The following is a 22,905-nucleotide window of genomic DNA, read 5'->3' on the forward strand; positions in this document are numbered from 1 at the left end:
TCGAAATAAGTGTAAGCATGTATTTAACTAAAATCTTGAGTGCATTTGAGTTTTTTTTTTTTTTGAGTTAAAATGTATGGGACAAATAGATACCACCGGAAATACTTCATTAAGATCCCGTCCACTACAATCCGTGAACCATATATCTCCTATTGTTCTATTCAACTTTTATACGTATATACGTTACTCGGTGATTATATTTCTAAAATATGAAAATTACCACACAATCGGCTAGTTTTTTATTAAAGAAAAATAGGAATGATCACCAATTGAAGATTTTGCAACTCTCAAATAAATCGGAGTCCTACTTGATTTTGATCATTTTTTAGATTATAATTGAAAATTTGTTGAAAAAATTACGAACCAGGTTCTTTTTTAATTAGATTTCATTCTTAAGTTTATTTAAATTGGTATAAATAATTAAAGTATAAAAGGACGAACATTTCTCTCGTATAATTGATTCTTTTGTTTTGAACTTTTGAATTTTTATATTCACTTCTATTCTCTACTCTATTCATATTTACAATGACTCATGGAAATACTGAAAAAGACAAAACTGTCCATGAAACCAAGTCAAATGATGAGAAAGTTCCTCATGATAAAACATTTGTTTCAACTGTTTTAGCTAAAAATGAGGAAAATGAATTTCTCGAACCTGACCGTCACAATATACTTAAACGACGCAAGCCATTTTATGGTGGGAAAGATCATATCTTTAGAGACCCTGAGGTAACAGAGTACTACCGTCAAATGTACGAGAATGCCACCTACGAAGGCCGCTTTCATTTTGATCCTGATTTTCAATGGACCCCAAAGCAAGAGCGGAAACTGTTGTGGAAAATTGAATTTCGCGCTTGTCTTTGGGCTTGTATCATGTTTATTGGTCTTCAACTTGATCGCGGTAATATTAGTCAGGCATTGTCCGATAGCATGCTTAAGGATCTCGGTCTAACCACCAATGATTATAATACAGGCCAAACTATTTTCCGTGTCTGTTTTTTAGCTGCTGAACTTCCTTCACAACTTGTTTCTAAAAAAATTGGTCCCGATCGTTGGATTCCCACCCAAATTACACTCTGGTCTATTGTGGCTATTTGCCAATGTAAGCTTACAGGAAAAGGATCCTTTTATGCAACCCGTGCACTTCTTGGTCTTCTTGAAGGTGGTTTCATTGCTGATACTGTTTCTTGGTTGTCTTACTTTTACACAGGTACAGAGCTTCCAATTCGTCTCAGTTTTTTTTTGGTCTGCTTTGACAGTGACAAGCATTTGTGCTTCTCTTTTGGCTTTTGGAATTCTTCGTATGCGTGGTATTCTTGGTTGGGCCGGTTGGAGATGGCTTTTCCTTTTGGAAGGTATTTTCACCCTCATTATTGGTCTTCTTTCCTTTATTCAACTTCCTCCCTCACCTGTTCAAACTAAAGCTTGGTTCAGACCTAAGGGCTGGTTCACTGAATTTGAGGAAAAGCTTATTGTTAATCGTGTACTTAGAGATGATCCTTCCAAGGGAGATATGCACAATCGTCAAGCTGTCACTGTGAAGCAGCTTTGGGAATCTCTTTGTGATTACGATCTTTGGCCCCTTTATTTTATTGGTCTCGTGTCCTATATTCCAACTTCAACAGTGTCTGCATATTTGACCCTTACGCTTAAACAGCTTGGCTTTTCTACTTTTAACACTAACTTGTTAACTATCCCAGCTAACTTTGCCCATCTTATTTTGTTACTTGCCCAAACCTGGCTTACAGAAAATATCAACGAACGTACACTCACCAGCACTCTCCAGCCACTTTGGATCATCCCTTGTATTGGTACTCTTGCCTTTTGGTCTGATTCACTTACAAATGTTTGGGGTACTTATGCTGTTTTAGTTGTTCTTCTTTCCAGTCCCTATATTCATGCTATTCTGGTTGGATGGTGTTCTCGCAATTCAAACACTGTTCGCTCTCGTACTGTTTCAGCTGCTGTTTACAATATGTTTGTCCAAGCAGGAAGTATCATTGCTGCCAACATTTATCGCAAAGACGATTCTCCCAAGTACCGCCGTGGTAACCGGGTGTTATTTGCTATTGCATTTGTATCATTGGCTAGTCTTCTTGCAACAAAGGTTTATTATGTTTGGAGAAACAAGAGCCGTGAAAAGATTTGGAGCGCCATGACTATAGAGGAGCAAAATGATTACCGTAAGAACACCAAAGACAAGGGTAACAAAAGATTGGATTTCAGATTTGTTCATTAAGTTAAAGTAGTTACAGAATTGGTATTTTTTTTGAAGTTAATTTTTCTATGCAAGATTTATAGTAACAATATCTTTTTTACTCATTAAAAAAAATTTTATTGTATTTTAAATATTTAATAAATATTAAAAAAAAGTATTAAAATAGGTCTTATGATAATTGCTGAGTAATTTGATATTTTTTTTGAAAATCCTTTTTGTTATTTTCTCCTCGAAAATTGGTGAAGTTTTAAAGGTAGAAATGATTAAAAAATTTTAATTAGGCATTTCTATTGGATATATTTATTCTCAATATTGTTTGTGAAAATTTCCCAATTTGGATATTTAAAGCAACAATTTTTCAGCCATGGTTTATGCACGGCTGGTACTACTTTAAAGTTAAGCCAAATAGAATTCGTCTTGAGATCAATATTTTATTTTTCTTGAAATTTAAAATGCCAAGGTTTTTTTTTTTTTTTTTGAAAGAATATTAATTTACTTATTAAAATACGTCATTTCATGATTACGATGTATCAAGTAGTCACTCAAAAGAGGTGTCATATAAAACATTACTAATGCTGGCTAGGTGATTGATTCTTAATTTTGGAGTTATTACCGAAATGTAGAAGCAGCTCTCTTTTTTTTAATCCTAAATGAATTCAAAACTTTTTATTTTTATTTTTACGTCTTCTAGTTTAATATGAAAATAAAAAATCCTTATAAGGATTTTGATAATTATCAAAGTTCAAATAAAACTACTAATTCAAGAACCAGTTATAACCGATTCTTTATCATCAAATATATATTTGCTATATATATAGCTTTTTTTTAAGAAAAAAAAAGTGATTCAATAAAAATAAATACTTCAATTTTTATATAAAAAATGTGAATATTTTTTTTTTTTTTAATTTTAAAAAAGAGATATAAAATCATGAGTAATTCGGCTTTGTATAAAAAGAAATCACAATTTAGAAAATGAGTCTAGGCATCTTCTAGACTTAAATAAATATTTATTCAAAATATAAATTATTTCAGTAAATTTGTGGAAATGTAAAAGAAAATGGCAGTAATATCAAATAAAAAAAAAATTTTATTCGAAAATTGGGAGATTCATTGTATCCTTATTATTTTATTAAATACAGAAATCAATTCATTAAACTATTCGCCCAATGTAATTTTATTTAACCCAAACCCTAGCGTATTCTTAAAATTTTTATAATTTTTTTAAATCTGTTTAAGGTGTGTCGAAAATAATTAGCCCAAACCCTAATGGAATTTTAAAATTTTTATAATTTTTTTAAGTCTTTTTAAGATGTGTCAAAAATGTTAACCCAAACCCTAACGGAATTTTAAAATCTTTATGATTTCTTTAAGTCTGTTTAAGGTGTGTCGGAAACATTTAACCCAAACCCATGGGGATGACCTAAAGTTTTGTATTTGGACCATATAAATTTTTGACAGTATTTTATCGTATATTATTTTATCCCAATTAGATACTTTAAGTATCTATGAACTCGTTCTAACTAATTAGTTTTAACATGTAGATCTACATTAATAGTTTAGAACAAATAGATAAAAGCGGAAAAATGATTTTACTCGGGATTCAGAAAAAAAAATAAAATAAGCGGATACTTTACCTTCTATGAAAACTAAAATATAAAAAAAATTAAATAGCGAGTCATTTTCAAATGAAATTGTTGTACACACACAACCTATGTATATATGCTTATGTAATTTTTTAAATTCTAGTTACTAAGTTTAGTAATTAAAGTTGTTATGGTCACGATAATTGGATACACATCTTTTCATCCCCACAATTTTACATGCTTATCAGCCTTAGCTTAGTTAACCAACTTAAAATTGGTTAAAGTTGTTTTTAACCATTACACAACTTTCCCCTGCCTATCATCATATCAAAGTCGATTAATGATGGGCTTGGATTATCTTGACTTTCTTAGCTATCATATGGCCAAGCTGACCAAGTCTGTTTAACGATAGTTGTCTGAAATTTCTTGGAATTTTCCAGGTGGTTAAGAGATGCCCAGTATAAGACGAAAAAAAAAAATTATTAAAAAATTAAAAAAAAAAAAAGACATTCCTTTAAAGTTTTTTTTTTTTTTTTAAAAAAATTTTTATAAGAATATTTTAAGTTGAAAGTCTTTTATAAAAAATGCCAAGATTAGCCACAATTTTTTTTATTAGACAAACCTTTTTTTAAAAAAAAAAAAAAAAAAAGTGCAAAAAATCAAACCTTGAAATGTCGTGATTATGTTGTGAAATTGTTAACCTCAAGCCACAAGGTGGTCCACTGTGTGGAAAGTTGCAAGTATTAGTTGGCCTTTCTTTGTGGCCCACCCAAACAATATCACCAACACCACCACCAACTGATGCCGTGGCCGCAAGGAAAAAAAAAAAAAAAAAAAAAAAAAAAAGAAAAAGCCTTGTGGCAAACTTCTGTTTTGTCAGCGTATGTTGTTATTATCATTATTATTATTATTATTACTATTATTCAAAAAGTAGTTTGAAAAACTTTTTTTTTTTCTTATGTCGCCGCTTCATAAAGAAAGAATGAAAAAGAATATTATTAGTTCAAGAGCCAAGAAATACATGAAAAGTCAAGAGAATCATAACGGATCTCTTCCATCGCTTTCGACTCTTCAATAGGAAAAATTAAATAAAATAATAATTTTATAAAAAAAATGGGCCATTATCTATGTTTTAAGCGTAGATAATATTTTATCAAGCTTTGTTAATTTTTTTTCATGTCATATACAAATTTGTTTGCAAGTTTAAAGATTGTTAAGGTCAATGTTTAAAGATCAATTTAAGCTCGTGAATAAGTCCAGTAAAAAAATAAGGGTATCGGTGAGGCTATTTGGTACTTGCATCCGTACCCATGAAAAAAAAAAACATAAAAAAAAAAAAAAAAAAAACATCAAACTTAACATAATGAATATATCAATCAGCGGCTTTTTTTCCGTCAACCATTTTGTCTTCATAAAGACGTATTTTGCTTTTTAGTATCATTCATCCTTTCGGAGTCCTTGAACAAAAAAAAAAATTTAGAAACATCTTTTTTCTCGATTGAAAATTCGTTTCAACAATTACGAACAATCAATATCTCGTCTTTAAAATATATTTCGCTTCATTTGATTCTACAACTAAAGTATATAAAGATGGACTTTTCTTCTGATTTTTTTATCTCTTCTTTTTTCTCTTCTTCTTTATCATCTTCATTCTTTTTCTCATCAATCACTTCTTTTATCTCATCTTTTCCATTCTCACCATGTCTTCTGAAATCACTGAGAAAAACAATACTGTGGTCCACACAAAGTCTGACGACGACTCGACCAAAGACAAAACTTTAATCACTACCGCTTTCTCCAACAATGAGGATGTTTACGATACTGAGGGTGAACAAAAACTCAAAGGACGCAAGCCTTTCTACGGAGGTAAAGATCACGTTTTCCGTGACCCTGAAGTTGCCGACCACTACCGCCAGATATACGACAAAGCCACCTACGAAGGCCGCTTCCATTTTGATCCTGACTTTGAATGGACTCCAAAGCAAGAAACAAAACTCTTGTGGAAAATTGAACTCCGTGCTTGTTTATGGGCTTGTGCCATGTTTATGGCTCTGCAGCTAGACCGTGGTAACATTGGCCAGGCATTGTCCGATAACATGCTTAAGGATCTCAATCTAACCACCAACGACTATAATACTGGTCAAACTATTTTCCGTGTTTGTTTCTTGGCTGCTGAACTCCCTTCACAACTTGTTTCTAAAAAAATTGGTCCTGATCGCTGGATTCCTACTCAAATCACCATTTGGTCCATTGTCGCCATGTGTCAGTCCCGACTTTCCGGTAAGGGTTCCTTTTACGCCACTCGTGCTCTTCTTGGTCTTCTCGAAGGTGGTTTTATTGCTGATACTGTTTCTTGGTTGTCTTATTTTTATACCGGCTATGAACTTCCCATTCGCCTCAGTTTTTTCTGGACCACTTTAACTTTGACCGATATCTGCGCCTCACTTCTTGCCTTTGGTGTCCTCCGCATGCGTGGTATTCTTGGTTGGGCCGGTTGGAGATGGCTTTTTCTTTTGGAAGGTATCTTTACCCTCATTATTGGTCTTCTTTCCTTCATTCAACTTCCTCCCTCACCTGTTCAAACTAAAACTTGGTTCAGACCTAAGGGCTGGTTTACTGAATTTGAGGAAAAGCTTATTGTTAATCGTGTACTTAGAGATGATCCTTCCAAGGGAGATATGCACAATCGTCAAGCTGTCACTGTGAAGCAGCTTTGGGAATCTCTTTGTGATTACGATCTTTGGCCCCTTTATTTTATTGGTCTCGTGTCCTATATCCCTACTTCAACAGTGTCTGCATATTTGACCCTTACGCTTAAACAGCTTGGTTTCTCTACTTTCAACACTAACTTGCTTACCATTCCTCCTAACGCTGTCCACATTGTTCTTTTGCTTGCCCAAACATGGTTAACTGAACGAATTAATGAAAGAACCCTTACCAGTACTCTCCAGCCACTTTGGATTATTCCTTGTATTGGTACCCTTGCCTTTTGGTCTAAATCACTCTCTGATGTCTGGGGTACTTATGCACTCTTAGTTGTTCTTCTTTCAGGCCCTTATATTCACGCAATTCTTGTTGGCTGGTGCTCTCGTAATTCCAATACTGTCCGCACCCGTACTGTGTCTGCTGCTGTGTATAACATGTTTGTGCAAGCTGGTAGTATCATTGCTGCCAATATCTACCGCAAGGATGACTCTCCCAAGTATAGAAGAGGTAACCGTGTGCTTTTCGGCATCGGCTTTGTTTCGCTCGCCATTCTCATTGGAACCAAGATTTACTATGTTTGGAGAAACAAGAGCCGTGATAAAATTTGGAATGCCATGACTTTGGAGCAGCAGCATGAGTACCGCCAAAATACTACCGATAAGGGTAACAAGAGATTGGACTTTAGATTTGCCCACTAAAAGTGATTTTACAAGAGAAAAAAATTTTGTTTTATATATATCGTATTTTTTGAATATATTTTGAATTTTCTGAGTTAGCCAATCTTTCAAAACAGCAATTATGGCTGAGTAGTTTTTCCTAAAATTAACCAGGTAAATAAATGACACCATTGAAAAGAGATATTCTCAAAATATAAACTCTAAAAAAATACTTTTCCATCATTGTTATTAATCGAAGGGACGTTGTATGAGCAAGCAAATTTAGAAGCCCCGCTAGTTTATTAGGATAATTCTAATGAGTCAAGGGCTTATCAATAAAAGCCAAAAAATAAACTTGGTCTCATGCAGTTTAATGTTATTATCTTTTCATAGTAATTCAGTGCTTTGAACTTTTGCTTCTTTGATATGTGTTGTTATATTAATGGCGGTAAATCCCTTTTATCGAAATATTCCCTAGTCTAAAAAATCCAAAATAATTTTTTTGTGTATTTTAATGTCTTAGTTCTATCATCTATACATATATGTATTCAAATCTATTAATTCTTATTTTATGACTCTTCATCACTTGAACTATCAAGATCTAAGCTTATGTTGTTAATTTTAATAACTTCATCATCTTCCTCAGCTTCATCATCATCTTCCTCAAAATCTTCTCCATCTTTATCATCTGTTAAATTAACTTCAACTGATGTATTTTCTTTCCGGTTATTACGAGTGCTCGACCGGAAATTACGGCCACTGCGATCTTGTCCGTTATTGCTGCTAGTATCAGCTGTCGAAGGGCTCTTATCATCATCATCATTATCATCTTCACTATCATCTGAAATTTGAACAATTTCTGGTCCAACCGAAACAACTTGGTCTGTTTCTTCCAAATCTTCTGAGGGTGTGGCAGTTGCTTCTTTTAATTGCTTCTGTCTCATATGTTCAGTCATTTGCTTCTTGGTACGTCTACGGACGCGAGAAGTAGAACTAGCATCAGAATCCACTTCGGCCGAGGGTTCAGAATTAGTTTTGGCAAAAATTGACTCCCGAACATTTCTTGGGGGTTGGACAACAACACTTTCCTCTGTCAGTTCGACAGAAACTTCACGATTAGGTGCATTGACCTTCTCTTCATTGGTTTCCTTAAAAAAGCCACCTTCATTGTATTCCATCTCAATGTCAACAGTACTCTGTGCTTTAGATGAAAACAACGCGTCTTGTTTATCAGTCTCGTCAATTTTTCTCTTTTTGGATTGAGAATCAGTTTCTTGAATAACTTCATCTGAAGTAGTCGGCTGAAATGATGCGGTGGGTATAATTCTTTGAACCACATTAACAGAAGGTGGCAGTCGGGGCTTGATGAGAGCGTCAAGGACTCGTGACCCAGGAGCAAGACGTGCTGCCATGGGCAAAATGCTGTATTTGGAAGCGCGTCCTGGGAATGCAGCAGATGTAGAAAGCACATTGTCCCAAAGTTGGATTTGTTTGTTGGTCACAACGGTGTTTGTAGAGGTCACTCCATATGTACGGTTTTTGGCTGTAGCAGCAGATACAATGAACCAACGGTCAATGCTCGCGCGAGATGGAAGGCTCAGATCTGGAACAGTAGAAACCACAGTCTCGAAAAACCGGGCTACAATAGCAAGTTGTGCTGGTGTAGGATCAATGAAAAATAGATGAGGTGCAGGTACAGCATCAGCCAAACCTTCAGCAGAGGGATCCTTATAAGGAGAAGAGAGTGCAACCGCTGCCGAGACCATGGCAGCAACCGCAGGCGCACCAGTTTTAGGGATAGACCCTTGGAGACGCAAAAGAGATGTAGCAAACTGTAATGCCTTGAGCTGAAGTCTTCTGTTAGAAATAATATTGTCAATTGCAGGACCCGCAGGAGGTTGCACATGGATATTGACATGGTGTGTAAGAGTATCAACATGGCACAAGAGCATTGTTTGTGCAAGAGGGATAAGACGAAGTAGTAGTAAATCAAACACAAAAAACTGAATCTCACTAATAAAATTTAAAAAGGCGGCACGGCGAGGGCCTTCATTGACACCACCAACAGTTTTGGTCGTGGTGTATGCAGAAAAAGAAAGGATGCGATCTGCAAGAGTAATGAGTGCGCCAATGGGAAGCTTAACAGGGCTTTTTGTAGAGACTCGCAAATGCGCAGCCAAAAGATTCATTAAAGATTTAATTTTATCAGAAGCCTGTGTCAGGGTCTGTGCGCTAGGGATTCCGTTTGTAGTGCCACTTAAAGGCTTAAGTTTGAGAACAGGGGTATCGACTGTGATAGTTTTGCCGTTATCAGCAGTAAAATTTGCCTGGAGCGACCCAGTTTCAATTTTCCCGTTAAAGTCTTCGTCCACAAAAGCAAAGGAAATGTCTGTAATGGTTGTATTGATTTGACCGACAACGTGTTTAATGCTTAGACGCCATGTAAGGGCTTCAGTGTCTTTTGGTGCGGAATGATGAAGAAGGGCGTATCCTGTGCACACATCACGAAGAAGAGCCGGAGAAATAGATGTAGGATCTGTGTATGAGATAGAAATCAGGGTAGAAATAAGAGCCAAATATCTTTTAGTAAATGGTCTGAATGTAGTTGATTGGAGTTTTAGAACGGTATTAATGGCAGGAATGATGGCAGGTAAAAGTCGGGTCATATCCTTTATATCGGTTTCAACTTTGGTGGTATCGTGAAAAAAGTTTTGTTCATTATCTTCCTTATCATTTTCTTCATCACTGCTATGTTCGTCGTATCCAAGTTCGATAAACTCATCTGCGGGTGCATCATTATTTTTTTTGCTGCTAGCACCATTTTGATTAACCGAGACAGTTTCTTCTGAAATTTGAGCATGCTTGAAAAGTAACTTGAGATACTGGGGAAGTCTAGGGGTAGTAATGTCACGAGTAAACTCTTGCTTGCCATGTGTCTTTGCAAAAATTGTTCTAAGGGCGCGAATTGCAGCTTCCTTGACAACAGGCTGCTCATTGATCTCAAGTAGATGCAACAACAAACCAGCCCAAGTTCCACCATGAGATTTAAGCACTTTCCAGTTAGTTTCACATGCGGTATGAGCAAGATAAGCAGCAAACCATTTGGCAATGGGGGCTTTGGCCTTGAGTAATGCCGAGACACGGACCATAAACTTGTGGAGAGTATTTTCGTCAGCCTGAGCAAGAACAGCACCAGATTGCAAAAGGCTAAGTGTGTGCATTGCATTAGATGCAATGGCACCCTCTTGTGATGGAGCCAATGCTGTGGCCAAAAGGGATTGCAGAGTGGCCATGGTTTTAAATGTCAAGCAGTTTTGTTGATGGTTGTAGATGGAAGTATGTTTGTGATCGCTACGAGTTTTTTTTTTTTTTGTCCCTTCTGGGAAAATTTTCAAGTGGTTGATTTATGTGCGGCTAAGTATAACCAATGATTAGTCAATGATTAGTTTTAGTGGTTTGAAAAGGATTTACGACTTGCTCTATCAAAATGTCAAGGCTTAACGTCAATGATCTCCCCTCCAAAATTTATTTAATTTTTCCGGTATTTAGTAGATATGTCTTGATTGTTCTATATCAAACATCACGATCTATTTTTTTTTTAAAAACCTGTAGTTTTTTTTTTTTTGTTATTATTTTTGTTAGTTTGATTTTAGTATTTTTTCAGTGTTACTTTTGTTGCGTGTAATTTTCGTCGTTGTTGTTGGTCACTCACAAAAAAAAATTTTGAATTTTTTCGGTTGTTTTTTTTTTTTTTTTTATTTTTTTTCCACTCATCCATCCACCTGTCCTTTCCTTTCGTTATCATCATCACCACAACCTTCTTTACCACTATTGCCTCTGCTGCCAACCATTAATAGTAGTTCAGTTAAACACTCGCACGCTTTACCGGCATAAAGAACGGAGATTGATCTTTATTTCTGGTCTTACATTGCTTATCAGACACATCACAAGACTGCCTTGGAACTTTAAACAAAAAACAAATTCGGTTGGGATTTTGATTTTTTTTTTTTTTTTGGTTTTCTTTTTTAGTAAAGAGATTATCGCGAGCCGCGTTTGATTGATACCATAAAAATAATATACACCCTAGCATATATATTGCCAAATTTTACCGATTCACCATTATGACTGCACCGGAAACCACTACTACTACTACTAAGCCAATCAATCACCGTCGGTCATGGACCGAAGCACCGCACGGCTCGGTCATCACATCCGGTGATATTTTTATCTTCATTCCCAATCTGATTGGCTACTCACGAGTGTTGTTCGCGCTCGCGTCCCTTTTTTTCATGCAATGGCACCCCAAGTACTGTACCGTTCTCTACTGTCTGTCGTGTCTGTTGGATGCGCTGGACGGCGTTGCTGCTCGTCGTTACGGCCAAACCTCGCGCTTTGGTGCTGTTCTGGACATGGTGACTGACCGCTGCACCACGTCTTGTTTGATTTGCTATCTCTGTGTGGCATACCCGCGCTACGCTATTGTTTTCCAAATGCTCGTGTCACTGGATCTGGCATCTCACTATATGCACATGTATGCGATGCTGACTTCAGGTTCGTCCTCGCACAAAAAGGTGGGGAAAGAGAGTTGGATTTTGAACCTTTACTACACCAATAATAAGGTTCTCTTTACATTTTGTGCATTTAATGAGCTCTTTTTCGTCGGTCTCTACTTGTTTTCTTTCCCGCTCAAGAGTCCACCTAACCTCGGATATATTTACGGCGTGCCCTTGTCCTATGCTACCATTATTTTGATCATTACTTTCCCTCTGTGGCTGGGTAAGCAGATTATCAATGTTATTCAGATGTACCGTGCCGCTTTGATGCTTGCAGAAACTGACGTTGAGGAGCGCCGCCTGGCTGCGGAGCAAGAAAGCGCAAAGGCTAAGTGAAAAATCTACAATCAATTGAATTGAAAATAGTAAGAATACGAATAAAAAGATTAGGAATAGGAATTATAAAATAAAAGTAATAAAAAAAAATAAAAATAAAAATAAGACATTAATTAAATGAAGTTCTTCTCTTGTGTTTTTTTTAATGTAGTATCTCGTGTGCCATTCATCTGTGACTGAACAACAAATGGCTGGAAAATGTAAGACGAAAAAAATGATCTTTTCAAATGAAAATACACATAGAAGTTCTTTTAAAAGGTCAATAAGGCTATAGGCCTTTTCAAAATAAGAACAAGTCTTTTAAGTATTAATCTCTCGCGTATGGTAATACAGAAGATTGAGAGTAGGGACATGGTTTTAGCTCTCAGCTTCCACCTAGAAACCCGCGAAATGCAATTAAAAAAGTTAAGCAAAAAAAAAATATATTAAAAATCTATAATTATTTAATTTTGGATCCCTCACAGTATTTATCAAATATGTGGGTCAGAATGTACTAAAAAAGGGGCGTTCATAATGTAACAAGAAGGGTGCGCTGAACGCCATCACCCATCTGAACCCGATACCCCGTCAAGGGTCAACCAGTAGCAAAGCCAAAGAGGCCCTACCCCGGGGGCTGTTCCAGGTGTTAAAAACGCATAGTCTTCATCATTTCAACGTTTGAAAACGCTGGAAGGATCTGAAGAAAAAAAAAGGAAAAAAAGAAAAAGAGAGGAAAAGAAGTGTTGTGTGCTTGGGGCATTTTATATCTCAATGTTCTAAGCCAAAAAAAAAAAAAAAAAAAAAAAAGTGGCCCTAGCCCTGATCAGGGTAATTATTTAAATGTCCGGGTAAATAAAATTGTAACAACTATAGTTAACAAAAGATATTTGTAACTTAGGGTTTTTCGGAAAAATACATGCGCTTGCAGAATCTTCTAACGGCACCTCCTGGGCTTTGCGCCTTTGCTGCTTGTCTGTCTGCCTGTCATTTTGTCATCCGCACGTCTCTCACAAATCCCTCTCCACCGCCTCGCCACACCTCATAACTTCCCCAAAGTCCCGTGAAATGAGTCAATCAGGCCTGCCACGGGCTTTCATTTTCCCGTATACAATTAAATTGCTAAGAGAAACTGCTACTGCTGCTGCTACTGCTGCTGCTGCTAAAATACCGTAGCTCATGCTGGGTTCAGCCTTTATGCAAACAAAGTCCCTTTTATTCTGCCGAACCTTCCTGCGGCTTTGAGAATGACTTTGTGCCTTGTAATGTGTCAACGCACTTCAAATTGTGGCTTGACCTCCCAGCCAAAGGGCCTCTGAAGACTTTGACTCTTTGCATATCTTCTGAAATCAATCTACTCTTTCTATATATATTACGCAGCGCCGCCCGTCTGCTCGGAATCACCAGTCCGGCCCGACCTACCTACACGGTTTGAGGGGTCGCGTGGAGGTGGCTGCTGCGGCTCACAGGTTGGTCCTATTGCCCCAGACCTAATTATGTAAAAAAAAAAAAAAAAACTCCAATCACATATAAACCACCACATTTTCCTAAAATTCCACACACTCTCTCTTTCTTGTTTCTTTTTTTTATTCACTACACAATTCCTTTTCAAAGACTCCCTTGTATCCCTGAGTCCTTTTTTTTTTTTTGTTTTCAAACCAAATATCATATACCCTCTCAGAATCATGCCTGCTCACGCTACTCTCTACGAGGCTGTCACTCTGGCCGCAAAGGCCAACCCCTCTAAGATTGCGGTTACCATTCCCGACGGCCCCCAACTTTCTCACTCACAATATGTTCAGGCCATCAAGGACTTTCAGCGTGAACTTGCTCTGCTCAACATCCCTCAGCAAGCTGCCATTTCTATTGCCATTCCCAACAACCTCGAATTCGCGATTTCTTTCCTTGGCGTGGCATTCTCTTCCTACATTGCTGCTCCTCTGAACCCAGCCTACAAAAAATCAGAGTTTGCCTTCTACATTGACGATCTTAAGTCTGCTCTTGTTCTTGTCCCCAAAGACCACGTCAAGAATAACTCTCCAGCCGTCCAGGCTGCCAGAGATTTTGGCGCAGGAATTGCTGAAATCTACTGGGATGATTCCTCTCGCAAGCTTGTTCTCGATCTCAAGGAAACAGGCTCTATCATCAAAGTTACCCCTGGTGCTACCGTTGCTTCTACCTCAGTCCCTCCAGCTCCAGCTTCTTCTCATGTTGCCCTTGTTCTCCATACCTCGGGTACAACCGGTCGTCCCAAGGCCGTTCCTTTGACCCAGAAAAACATGGCTACCACCGTCTTTAACATTATTAACACTTATAAGCTTACCCCCGCTGATACCTCTTACCTCGTGATGCCTCTTTTTCATGTCCACGGTCTTCTTGCCGGTTTCCTTGCTCCTTTAGCTTCCGGTGGTGCCGTTGTTATTCCCCCACGCTTCTCTGCCCAGTCCTTCTGGTCAGATTTTATCACCTATAAGGCCAATTGGTACACTGCCGTACCCACTATCCATCAGATTCTCCTCAAGGGCAAGATTCCCTCACCTCTCCCCAAGATCCGTTTCATTCGCTCTTGCTCTTCATCTCTAGCTCCTGCTACATTCGAAGCTCTCGAGGAGACCTTCAAGGCTCCAGTTCTTGAAGCTTATGCCATGACTGAGGCCTGCCACCAAATGACTTCGAACAACCTTCCTCCTGGCAAGAGAAAGCCTGGTACTGTTGGTGTTGGTCAAGGTGTTGAGGTTGTTATTCTCGATGCTAATGACAATATTCTGCCCGCTGGCCAAGAAGGTGAGATTTCCATCAAGGGTCCTAACGTCACTCCTGGTTACATCAACAACCCTAAGGCCAACGCAGAATCTTTCACCAAGAATGGATACTTTAGAACTGGTGACCAGGGAAAGAAGGATGAGGATGGCTTTGTCATTATCACTGGTCGCATCAAGGAACTTATTAATAGAGGTGGTGAGAAGATTAGTCCCATTGAGCTTGATGGCGTTATGCTCCGTCATCCTGATGTTTCCGAGGCAGTTGCCTTTGCTGCTCCTAATGAGCTATATGGCCAGGTCGTGAATGCTGCAATTGTGCTTAAGCCTAGTGCTGAGAACAAGGATCACAAGGCCCTTGAAAAGGATATCCAACAATTCTTGTCGACAAAGCTTGCCAAGTTTAAGATTCCCGAGCGTATTTTCTTTACCAAGATTATGCCCAAGACTGCCACTGGCAAGATCCAGCGCAGAATTGTAGCTCAAAAGTTCCTTGAAACTCCCAAGCCTAAGCTTTAGTTTGTACTTTTTGTTGTTTTTTATACTTTAATTGTTTAAATTTTTTTTTGGAGAAACATGGGATATTTTTCTGACGATGGAAATTTGGTAAAAATATAAACAAATTGCTTTATAAAGCAAGTTGGTAATTTCCAATGAGCGTTCCAACTGGATTCTATAAATGTAATACAACTTATTTAGTTCACTTCCAACTTACATATGTAATTGAACTAAGTGTTAAATAATTCAATATGCCATTCAATCGGATTCAATGTTGCTATCAATTACTATAGTTATTACTAGTCGTTACTAGTATCATAATAAATGGTTTAAAAAGTCAATTCCAAATAATTTTTTTTTCTCCATTCTTTCGAACCAAATGCCGGGAAATTACAACGTCAAAAAATAAGATTTTTTTAAAAAATTTGAAAATGTATATATATCCCGCGATTATAACTAGATAACTAGTTAAATATGACTAGTTGTAACTAGCCCAGTGAATATATATCTGCTATTATACCAAGGCGTTTACAAATTCCAAAAATAATTTACTGGAATTATATTAAATTACAAATATTAAAATAATGTACAATATTTTTTTTTTTCAAATTTTTCTATTTATTCCTAATCGAGTTACTCTTTAAACGGCTTTTCTTTTCTTGAGACAAAAAAAGGAAGAAAGTGGATTGAAGCTTTCAATATGATTGCTTCGAACCATTTTCTCGTTGTACTTTGCTCACAAATCTGGAACTAACCCTTAATCTCCTTTCTAAATCAGGTATCGTTCAAATGTTAACTAAGGCATTTATATTAATTAATTAATTAATTTAAAAAAAGAAACCGTTTTGTTGTTTCTCATTTAAGATTTTTCGAGTATAGGTTCATGTAAAACTAATTTTCTTTTTTGTCTATTAAGGCAGAAGCAGCTTTGCAATCAGATCTATCTCCAGTAGTATCCTGCTGCAAGAATCTTCTCCAATAAATGTATATAGGTTATGAAGCACAGCGTGTACATTTGATAGTCCCTGACTTTCATTTTTGTTTTCGATATTAATACATTCACTGATTTTTGAGAAGCTAACAAATTTAAGAAATTGATTGATAGAGAAAAGATAATCCTAAAAAAATTTATACTTATTGAACACAATTCGCTTTCCTTCAAATAAATCGCAACCATCATATCCATATTCTTTTTTTTTTTTTGCAAATAAATTGCATTAATGTCTTTTGTTTTTGAAAATGTGATAATATATCATTATTATTATTATAAAACATGCAATAGCTATTTTTTTTGACAAAAGTCAATATAGTTTGTAATTTTAAAAATGTAATTCACTTTGGAAAAATTGAGTTGGTCGCAAAATATATTGAAGAAATGATTGTGCAAAGAAATAGGGTCAATTTTTTATTTGTGAAATGTGTGTTTTACAAAAGAAATCATCAAGTGTCACAGGTAATTCTCTCCAACAGCTATAATTAAAACCTGATTTCAAATTACTATCACTGTGCCTAGCAACGAGAGCTGGGATACAAATAAGTTTGACATTAAATTTGTATGATAGTGTTTTTTTTTTTCAACTTTAATATCTAGCAAAATCGCTCCTTATTGCATCTTGTTTGGTCTCATTATAAAGATATCCTACATCAACAGGTATGTTTAAATCGCTAAGTGGTACAAGCTTTTGGTCGATTCCTTTTTATTGTCAAAAAGATTTTCAATTACACCTGACCACCCTAGTATCCTTGCTCTCAACTCCAATACGGAAACAAAAATTTAAATTAAAATGGATAATTTTCCTGATAAAAAGACTTAAATTGGCATGAGGTAGTCTAAATTTATTTGAACCATTTAACGTTTATTTAAAGAAAGTGTCAATTTACTTTAATAAGTGAGTGAGGCTCAAAAGAATTTCATGATTTATTATATTAAAACCTGTTTCATATATTTGTTCCATATTTGAATAGCAATTCCAAGAGTAAAATATCTTGGTTATGAATTTAAATCAATAACTGTTCAACTTTCATTTAAAAACTTTTTACTTGGTGAATCGGGTTCTTTTTCATAAATGTCAACTGCTTCACGCAAGAGTGAAAGGGTCAACAAATAAACACAAACACCCAAAAATTTTTGCAATTTTAATGATCATTGCGTTAACGGAGTAAGTTGAAATAATATGAGGTTTGACTTTAAAAAAAAAAAAAAAACGTTACGGAAAATTACTAGGCAATCAAAAGGTAAATTTTCTACTCGTAATAGTTTCTCGTTATCGGAAAGCTTAGGCTATTGGCTATTGGCTATTATTCACCGACATCAAAACTATTTCGATTTTTGGAAGTGGATTAAGACCCATCACTTTGCTTGTTTTGATGCGATAGGTTTGGACACTGTATCCGTTGTAAATAGAAACGATTAAATATTGCTTTTTAATTATACATTCTGTCAAATTTTTGCTCTGATATTATCAAGCCTAATCAGTATTTTGTTTGATTAAGAGTGGGATACTGTTCCCTTATTTTCATCACGTTGAAGTGATAATGATGTTTTTATATATTATATGCTTCTAAAAAAAAGATTTTTTTTTTTCCTTTGTGATTGAAATAAAGATTTTGGTCAAAATCATCAGGCTTTTCAATACAAGTCCTTGAAAGTTACTACTAACTTATTCTTTCTTATGTTGAAAATTTCAGAAAAAACATCAGAAAACCTCTCTATTGAAACAGATATCTGTACTGGTTAAAAAATTTATTAACATATACATCTCAAAGAATTCATCATTAATATCAATGCCTAAATAGAATTATTCCAAATGGAACCCTTTTGAGAGTATGCTTCATCAATCTAGTCTTCTCTTTTGCGCTTCCTGTATTCTTCTTCTTCAGGTGCAAAGTTCGACGCATAACGGTAATCCTCTTCATCCTCAACATCCTCCATCATCGGTCGTCGTGATTCCTCATGATCTTGGGCCTCATTGGTTTCTTTGTAATCACTGTCATAGTCAGAGTAGTAATCCTCATAGTTGTCATAGCCTTCATATCCTTCCAAAGGCGGGCCTTCAGGACCTGGACGCTGCGGGCCTGCTGGCAGTTGGGGGCCTGCTGGAAGTTGTGGACCTGCTGGCAGTTGTGGACCTGCTGGCAGTTGTGGACCAGGACGCTGAGGGCCTGAAGGTAACTGTGGTCCGGTAGACCGGTTTTGAGAGCCAGAATGGTTTGATCTTTTTATTTCTTCTTGTTGTTCTTCTTTTTCTGTAGGTATTTGTGTTCCTGGTATTTGTTTTGCTTCTATCGCACCTTGTTTTGCCAGCTTACGACGCAAAAGTGTTGCAGGTATCAATCCACTGCCAGCAGTAACTTCGTGTACCATGTCACGAAGCATGGGCTTAGAACTGTACTCAACGCGCTGTGCCGCTGCCTCTTCAGCTGCCTTTTTGGTCGGATCGATTGTCACAGTAGGTCCCTCCTCATCACTATCCACATCCACGCCTGGCACCGATCCGCGAGGCATTGGAATCTTGCGTGTTTCTTCGTCAGTCTCGCCCTCGCTGTCGTCTCCATTATCTCTTCCGTTGTGTTTATGTGATTTACCCTGTTGTGCACGCGCATCCCGCCGTCGTGCATGCCATTGCTCTGTGACTTCAGTCTGTGTGAGATCTGGCATACCAGGTGGTGCAATGCCATGCGGGTTTAATATGGGATCCCAGTAAATACTTTCTCGACCTTTGCCATCGCCTTTACGTACGACACGCCAACGCGGCCGAATAACGCCGTCCTTATTTTCGCTTTGGCTACCGTTATTAGTTCCTTGGTGGCGTTGCTGTTTGAGAGCCTCAAGATCTTCTGTCAGTCGCCGCAAAGCCTGTGATTCTTGAGGTGTTAGACCACGACCGTTAGGCCCGGCTCTTTTCTTTTGCTCGAGCTGTTCAACACGTTCCTTGACGCGCCAGTAGCTGAGCTTCCCGAGACGTTCAGTCTTGGACTTTTCGCGCGCTTGTTTGGCTTTGCGCTGCTCTCTCGCCTTGCCCTTTTTGTCTTTAATCTATTAATTTGAATCCTTGAAATACTTCTTCAATAAAATACTTACGCTCAGCAAGTGCTGGGTTAATGTCGTTCTTCATTAGTTTTAATGTCAGTTAGTGTGTATTGTATGTGTTTGTATGTGTGTGAATTTTATATTTTTGGTTTAAAAAAAAAAAAAAATTTCCTATCCCCACCACCCTTCACCACTCTTCACTACCAAACATGCAACTCAACGTTCAAGAACACGTTGTCTCTGGAGGCCCGCCCCAGGTTGGCCCTCAGAAGCCAATGCACCTAGATTCTCAAGGGAATATGGTACTCATGGCTGAAGAATACCATGCGGACATGTCTGCGATTCCCATCAACGCTCTGGAGTTTTTGCGATTGAAGCTGACCCAGTTAACCCACAGTCTCAACATGATGCACGCACTTCTACTCAAACCCGTACTACCGCCATGGCCCAATCTGCATGCCCAGTTTAATGTGATTTTGAAACAACTTATGTCTTTAAGTGAGACGCTGGCACACTACCGTGATATTCTGGCTCGCACAGTTGTATACCCCTTACCTTCGTTTCCTTTAATAACACAGGGCGCATCGTTACGCTCTTTACTGCGGAAAAAGGCCACACCTGAAGTTGAAGAATGGATTGCTAATGCACGTACGCTTGCACAAGAGAGCGGTGTTCAAGTTACTGCAGACGAGGAGTTTTCAGCGTTTGCTGCCGCGACTGTAGAGGAAGAGCTCAAGAAACATAGATGGAACGGGTTTCTAACCCGTGAGCAGGTTGAGCGAGGTGAACGAGATCCAGGAATCAAACTCAAACAGACCCCTCAGCAGCAAAATCGTACAGCTAGTGGTGCTCCATTCCGTGGATTACCTACAGCCAATAACGGACCTGGACAGCCACGATTAGGAAGCTTGGGGCCGCCGTCACAACGGACCTACGAAGACGGTGGATGGACTATTGAGCGTGTAATTGATTTTATGGCGGCCGGACCGCCTGAGATTCCAAAAACATGAATTTGAATTAAATATATAAGTTTTTATACATGAAAATGATTTATAAAATGCCCCAGAATAATATATGCAAAAAAAATTTTTTAAATGATTTAATATTTCCTTCTTCTATCCTTTCGGACCTTGTTCTTTTGTTCAAGAATCTCATCATACTTGCGCTTGAAGTATTGGCGAGTTTGGTTATCAGAAAGAAGTTCGTCAGCAAAAGTCTTCTTACGCTCCTTGCGGGTGAGACGGGCCGAAAAGAACTCAGACGAATCCTCCACGATAGTGCCTTGCTGGACATACTTGGGGAATGCAGTTTCTCCATCGGCACCTACACCAAATGTATTTTTCTTGTAGTGACGCTTGGGATCCAGAACACTACGCATCTGTAGCAGTTGCAAGTCGCGTTTCAGCTCCGGAGTCAGTTCAGCCTTGGGCATACCAAACCACCGGTCACCGGCCGTGCTTTCACGCTTAGCCTTTGCTTCTCGCTTAAGAATAACGGGGTCAGAAATAGTGCGAAACTCCAGAGAGCCTTGTTTTTTAGTTTGTTTGGAAGCATCCTGTACCAGCGCGGCTGCTGCCGCGTCGTGGTTGATTAGTGGCTTATCTTCTGCCTTGTTTTTGTCCAAGTTTAAAACTCCTTCAGCGTCTGCCAGTTTGGGAATCTCTGAAATGGTATTTTTGATTTCTTTCAGTGTGTTTTCATTCGTGGAGCCATGTGTTTTGTTGCGTTGTCTCTGCTGAAGCTTGAACTTTGCCGAAGCTAGCAGAGCGTCCAAGTCCAGGTCCTCCAGATTGGCGACTGGCTCCTGAGACATGGTGGACGCATCTGAAACGCCAAAGCTATCTACGCTTGCACTGGAAGTCACAGATTCTATAGGGGATGCAGAAGCAGCTAGAGAGATCATTGTATTTCCTGGTATATTTATGCTGTTGATGATATTTTCGAGACTGTCTAAAATACGCTAGTGCAAAAAAAAAAAAATTTTGACCCCAAGACCCAAAAAAAAAAAAAAAAATTAAAATAAAAATTAAAAAAAAATTAAACCTAACCCCAGCCGTGTTAATAGGTTAGGGTTTGAATTTTCTTCTTGCTTCTTTTTTTTTTTTTTTCTTCTAAAAATTCACAAGTTGCATCTGCCCCGTTCCTTTCCGCACGTTTTTTGGGGTGCTTTTTGTTATTATTATTATTATTTCGTCAACAACCCGACGCGAACCATTTCGATTTAGAACCCACCGTCATTCCTTTTTTTAAACTCGAACAGAAACTGTGCAAATAAGCAGTTTGAAATCTTTTTTTTTTGTTTTTTATTTGGGATCTCGTTTTCCAGAACATAGAAATCATCATCACGTGCAGGAAGGCGCGTCGTATATATTTCACAGAAAATTTGGCAAAACAATAGCCGAATATACATTTACATAACAACAACAAGAACAATAGCAGCAGAAATAATAATATTAATAATAAAAATAATACCATGAATCATCAGGACCCAGAGATGCAGGTGGAAAGCGATGTGGTGGACCAGGAAGCTTACGACCAGGAACAGCTGTTATACGAACAACATATGCAGGACCCGAACTTCATTTCAGGAACCTTCAACAATGTGGCTCAAGGTCTGACTGGAGGATACCGGAATATCATGATGCAATATTGGCAAGATACGATTGACTCGATTGAAAACAATGACCACGAGTTTAAGCAGCATCATTTACCGCTTGCGCGGATCAAGAAAGTTATGAAGGCGGATGAAGACGTCAAGATGATTTCTGCAGAGGCACCGATTCTGTTTGCCAAAGGGTGCGACATTTTCATTACGGAACTAACAATGCGGGCATGGATTCACGCAGAGGAAAATAAGCGACGGACATTACAGCGATCTGATATTGCCAGTGCTCTGCAAAAGTCGGATATGTTTGATTTTTTAATTGATATTGTGCCTCGTGAAGAAGCCATTGGGTCATCATCGGCCGCATCAAGAAAAGCCCAGGCTCAGGCTGCTGCTGCTGCGGCGGCGGCTGCTCAAGCTGAAGCTCAGGCTCAAGCTCAGGTTCAGCAGCAGCAACAACAACAACAACAACAACAACAACAGCAGCAGCAGCAGCAGCAACAACAACAGTCAAGCGGAGAGGTATATGCTACCCAATACGAAGAAGATGATGAAAGTGACATGCAACAGGCGCAGGACGCCGGGATGGCTTTGCCGCCATCGCTGGATGACGGCAATGATCAAGCACAGTACGTTTCACAGGCTTCGGGACAAGGAACACAGGCACCGCAACCCATGTACGGCGAGTTGGATAGTATATATAATGAGTACAGAGAGTACTAGGAGGGATTTTTAATTTTTTTTTAATTTTTTTAATAATATGGATTTAAGCAGGAAATTTTAATAAGATTTTGTGGGGTTTTGGAGATAGGTTTTAGGCCATTATGTATGTTGTTTTTGTAATAATGAATAATCGTTTTATTTGAATGAAAAAAATTTTGATCTTTTCACAAAAGGCTTCCAGATTAACAGATACAGTAACCAGGAAGTATCACAAGATTGTGTATATTTATGAAAGCTATTTTGATGGTCCATGTTTAATCAC

The 22,905-nt window shown here is 37.8% G+C and overlaps 9 protein-coding genes across 9 annotated transcripts; 6 read left to right on the forward strand and 3 right to left on the reverse strand.

Moving 5' to 3' along the window:
- Positions 1–525: 525 nt before the first annotated feature.
- On the forward strand, positions 526–2,239 carry SAPINGB_P001902 (uncharacterized protein; the record flags this gene model as incomplete). Its single annotated transcript, XM_031996622.1, has 2 exons — positions 526–1,210; positions 1,260–2,239. The coding sequence occupies 2 exons, from the start codon at positions 526–528 to the stop codon at positions 2,237–2,239; spliced, it is 1,665 nt and encodes a 554-aa protein (XP_031852513.1).
- Positions 2,240–5,501: 3,262 nt separating this feature from the next.
- On the forward strand, positions 5,502–7,205 carry SAPINGB_P001903 (uncharacterized protein; the record flags this gene model as incomplete). The annotated part of the gene is made up of 1 exon (XM_031996623.1): positions 5,502–7,205. The coding sequence occupies one exon, from the start codon at positions 5,502–5,504 to the stop codon at positions 7,203–7,205; it is 1,704 nt and encodes a 567-aa protein (XP_031852514.1).
- A 527-nt stretch (positions 7,206–7,732) lies between these two features.
- On the reverse strand, positions 7,733–10,456 carry SAPINGB_P001904 (uncharacterized protein; the record flags this gene model as incomplete). The annotated part of the gene is made up of 1 exon (XM_031996624.1): positions 7,733–10,456. The coding sequence occupies one exon, from the start codon at positions 10,454–10,456 to the stop codon at positions 7,733–7,735; it is 2,724 nt and encodes a 907-aa protein (XP_031852515.1).
- Positions 10,457–11,284: 828 nt separating this feature from the next.
- Positions 11,285–12,052, forward strand: SAPINGB_P001905 (uncharacterized protein; the record flags this gene model as incomplete). Its single annotated transcript, XM_031996625.1, has 1 exon — positions 11,285–12,052. One exon carries the CDS (start codon positions 11,285–11,287, stop codon positions 12,050–12,052), a length of 768 nt encoding a protein of 255 aa, XP_031852516.1.
- A 1,661-nt stretch (positions 12,053–13,713) lies between these two features.
- On the forward strand, positions 13,714–15,306 carry SAPINGB_P001906 (uncharacterized protein; the record flags this gene model as incomplete). The annotated part of the gene is made up of 1 exon (XM_031996626.1): positions 13,714–15,306. One exon carries the CDS (start codon positions 13,714–13,716, stop codon positions 15,304–15,306), a length of 1,593 nt encoding a protein of 530 aa, XP_031852517.1.
- A 2,818-nt stretch (positions 15,307–18,124) lies between these two features.
- SAPINGB_P001907 (uncharacterized protein) lies at positions 18,125–19,400 on the reverse strand (the record flags this gene model as incomplete). The annotated part of the gene is made up of 2 exons (XM_031996627.1): positions 18,125–19,314; positions 19,367–19,400. 2 exons carry the CDS (start codon positions 19,398–19,400, stop codon positions 18,125–18,127), a joined length of 1,224 nt encoding a protein of 407 aa, XP_031852518.1.
- Positions 19,401–19,524: 124 nt separating this feature from the next.
- SAPINGB_P001908 (uncharacterized protein) lies at positions 19,525–20,325 on the forward strand (the record flags this gene model as incomplete). The annotated part of the gene is made up of 1 exon (XM_031996628.1): positions 19,525–20,325. The coding sequence occupies one exon, from the start codon at positions 19,525–19,527 to the stop codon at positions 20,323–20,325; it is 801 nt and encodes a 266-aa protein (XP_031852519.1).
- An 89-nt stretch (positions 20,326–20,414) lies between these two features.
- SAPINGB_P001909 (uncharacterized protein) lies at positions 20,415–21,218 on the reverse strand (the record flags this gene model as incomplete). Its single annotated transcript, XM_031996629.1, has 1 exon — positions 20,415–21,218. One exon carries the CDS (start codon positions 21,216–21,218, stop codon positions 20,415–20,417), a length of 804 nt encoding a protein of 267 aa, XP_031852520.1.
- A 570-nt stretch (positions 21,219–21,788) lies between these two features.
- Positions 21,789–22,643, forward strand: SAPINGB_P001910 (uncharacterized protein; the record flags this gene model as incomplete). Its single annotated transcript, XM_031996630.1, has 1 exon — positions 21,789–22,643. The coding sequence occupies one exon, from the start codon at positions 21,789–21,791 to the stop codon at positions 22,641–22,643; it is 855 nt and encodes a 284-aa protein (XP_031852521.1).
- Between the last annotated feature and the right edge of the window lie 262 nt (positions 22,644–22,905).

Source organism: Magnusiomyces paraingens (assembly GCF_902498895.1).
Source record: "Magnusiomyces paraingens strain CBS 517.90 genome assembly, contig: contig2, whole genome shotgun sequence".
Classification (NCBI taxonomy): Eukaryota; Fungi; Ascomycota; class Dipodascomycetes; order Dipodascales; family Dipodascaceae; genus Magnusiomyces; species Magnusiomyces paraingens.